This window comes from Pseudorasbora parva, chromosome 9, assembly GCF_024679245.1.
Source record: "Pseudorasbora parva isolate DD20220531a chromosome 9, ASM2467924v1, whole genome shotgun sequence".
Classification (NCBI taxonomy): domain Eukaryota; kingdom Metazoa; phylum Chordata; class Actinopteri; order Cypriniformes; family Gobionidae; genus Pseudorasbora; species Pseudorasbora parva.
The window spans coordinates 48928767-48931266 of record NC_090180.1 but is presented as its reverse complement, the minus strand read 5'-3'; the positions used below and the strand labels follow the sequence as shown (position 1 = coordinate 48931266).

At 46.1% G+C, this 2500-nt stretch overlaps 1 protein-coding gene across 1 annotated transcript in view; it reads right to left on the bottom strand.

The window, feature by feature from the left end:
* nectin4b (nectin cell adhesion molecule 4b) overlaps nt 1-2500 on the bottom strand; it is a 22270-nt gene that overhangs the window by 4004 nt on the left and 15766 nt on the right. The window contains exons 7-8 of the mRNA XM_067452921.1: nt 699-873; nt 546-621 (exon numbers count right to left, since the gene is read on the bottom strand). Coding sequence (XP_067309022.1) covers nt 546-621; nt 699-873 — 251 coding nt within the window. The remainder of the gene's footprint in view (nt 1-545; nt 622-698; nt 874-2500) is intronic.

Here is a 2500-nt window from a genome sequence, read left to right as displayed (position 1 = left end):
TGGCAGGGTCACCGCTAGCTTAGCTTAGCATAATGAATGGAATCCTATGTTGCCAGCTAGCATGTCCCGAGTAAAAGTGATTAAACAAACACCTAATGTGTCCTGTGTATTCACAACGAGTACCAATATCGACGCAGATTAAGACGCAGAGATATCACGCAACACACTGCGGTCGCTCGACAGCCGGAGGACGTGAGGATGAGCCGTGATATCTCTGATATATCCCATAATATAGTCCCAATATCGGCCTATAAATCGCCCAGTCTTAATCTGCATCGCTATTGGTACTCGTCGTGAATTCGGCCACAAGAAGCAATTAGGGGAGGTTTTTTATTTTTTTAATCACTTTTACTCAGGACATGCTATCTGGCAACATAGGATTCCATTCATTATGCTAAGCTAAGCTAGCGGCGACCCAGCCAAACTAAAGCAACGCACTGAGACAGAAACGCCTTTGCCCACATCTCTAAATGACAGAAGCGGAATAAGCCCCATCTCTACAAACGCTGCAGTGATCCTTTAAGATGAAGATGAAGTGTGTGTACCGCGGTGCGGGGGTCAAAGGTGATGGAGTTGAGTCTCCTCATCGACACCTGACGTGATAGGCTGATCATCTCCTCCCTGAGACACAAACACAGGGTCATGTGACGTCACCTCCAGGTCAGCTCAAGGTCAAAGGTCAAAGGTCACAGACTCACGTTCTGGAGCTGAGCGCGCGCTTCAGCTTCCGGTTCTTGCGTCGGAGGTTGCAGTTGGTGAATATGATGGTAACCACGACGACCAGAATCAGAGCCCCGACGATGGACGCCCCGGCGATGATGAGGAGAGTCTCAGACGGGCTCTTTATCGCTTCAGGAAACTCAAGAGAGCGCCCTGAGGACACACACACACACACACACACACACACACACACACACTTATGAGCATGGCCTGAGAACACACACAAACACTGCCCCTAAACCTACCCATCACACACACACACACACACACTGCCCCTCAACCTACCCATCACACACACACACACTGCCCCTAAACCTACCCATCACACACACACACACTGCCCCTAAACCTACCCATCACACACACACACACACACACACATATGAGCATGGCCTGAGAACACACACAAACACTGTCCCTAAACCTACCCATCACACACACACACACACACACACACACACACACACACACACACACACACACACACACACACACACACACACACACACACACACACACACACACACTTATGAGCATGGCCTGAGAACACACACAAACACTGCCCCTAAACCTACCCATCACACACACACACACACACACACACACACACACACACACACACACACACACACACACACACACACACACACACACACACACACACACACACACACACACACACAGCCCCTAAACCTACCCATCACACACACACACACACACACACACACACACACACACACACACACACACACACACACTGCCCCTAAACCTACCCATCACAGGAAACATTCTGCATTTTTACTTTCTCATAAAAAGTTTTATTTAAAATAGTTGTAGTGTTTGACAAATTAAATGCGGTCGAGTACAATAAGGCATTGAGATGCATTGCCAGAGCTGTACAGAGATTAGAGGTATTATTTCAGCTTAATGCTAAATTAAAAAGAAGAACCTAAATATGATCTGAAGCTTATAATAACAACTACGTTTCTAGACAGGAAGAACAAATCTCGTATTCAAATTAACCTCATGAATAACCAGATATACCAGTACAGTACCAACACTAAACTGATCAGACAAATCACTCCAGTACAAAACCAAGACGAGCCTTTTTTTTTCCTGAACCACAGTACAGTCGTGACCAAATGATTAGCCTCCATCCCGTCTCGCACAACATCAAAAATTAAAACGTTTGCATTCTAAAGTTAACCATTTGTAGGTCAATCCTGTAAAAGAAGCTAGCAACTGATAGTTCAGGTACGAGAGAGTGCTGTGATTAAAGGCAGGACGAGGATCAACATGTGACCAGCGTTTGCTCGTCGGCGTGAGCTGAAGGAGGCGTGCCCGACCGATGCTGTCCTGCTTGTTACGGTGATTACCGACCACTCAAACACTGAACTGAAGGATCATATAGATTCTGGAAAACGCTAACCAATAGACTACTATAATGACGCTGGCTTGTAAACGTGAGCATCGTGATTATTTGGCATTTGAAAAAAATAAAACCCATGAAATGATATTCATCTGACATGCTGAAACATAAGCCACTGACTGTACCTGAAGAAGACATTTCCCACGCGCCGCCAGAAGAACTCCTGCATGTGAACTCCTCCTGCAGTGTTCAGGGGAACTGTTAGTGCTGCACCGACCCGCGGGACGCTTTTATGAAGTTATGTGGCCGCACCGCACCACTGGATATATTTTTACAACCCGCCGCGCACCCGCGACCATTAAATAGTCATTAATTTGGTTAAATTTAATGTGATTTAATTTTATTTAAATG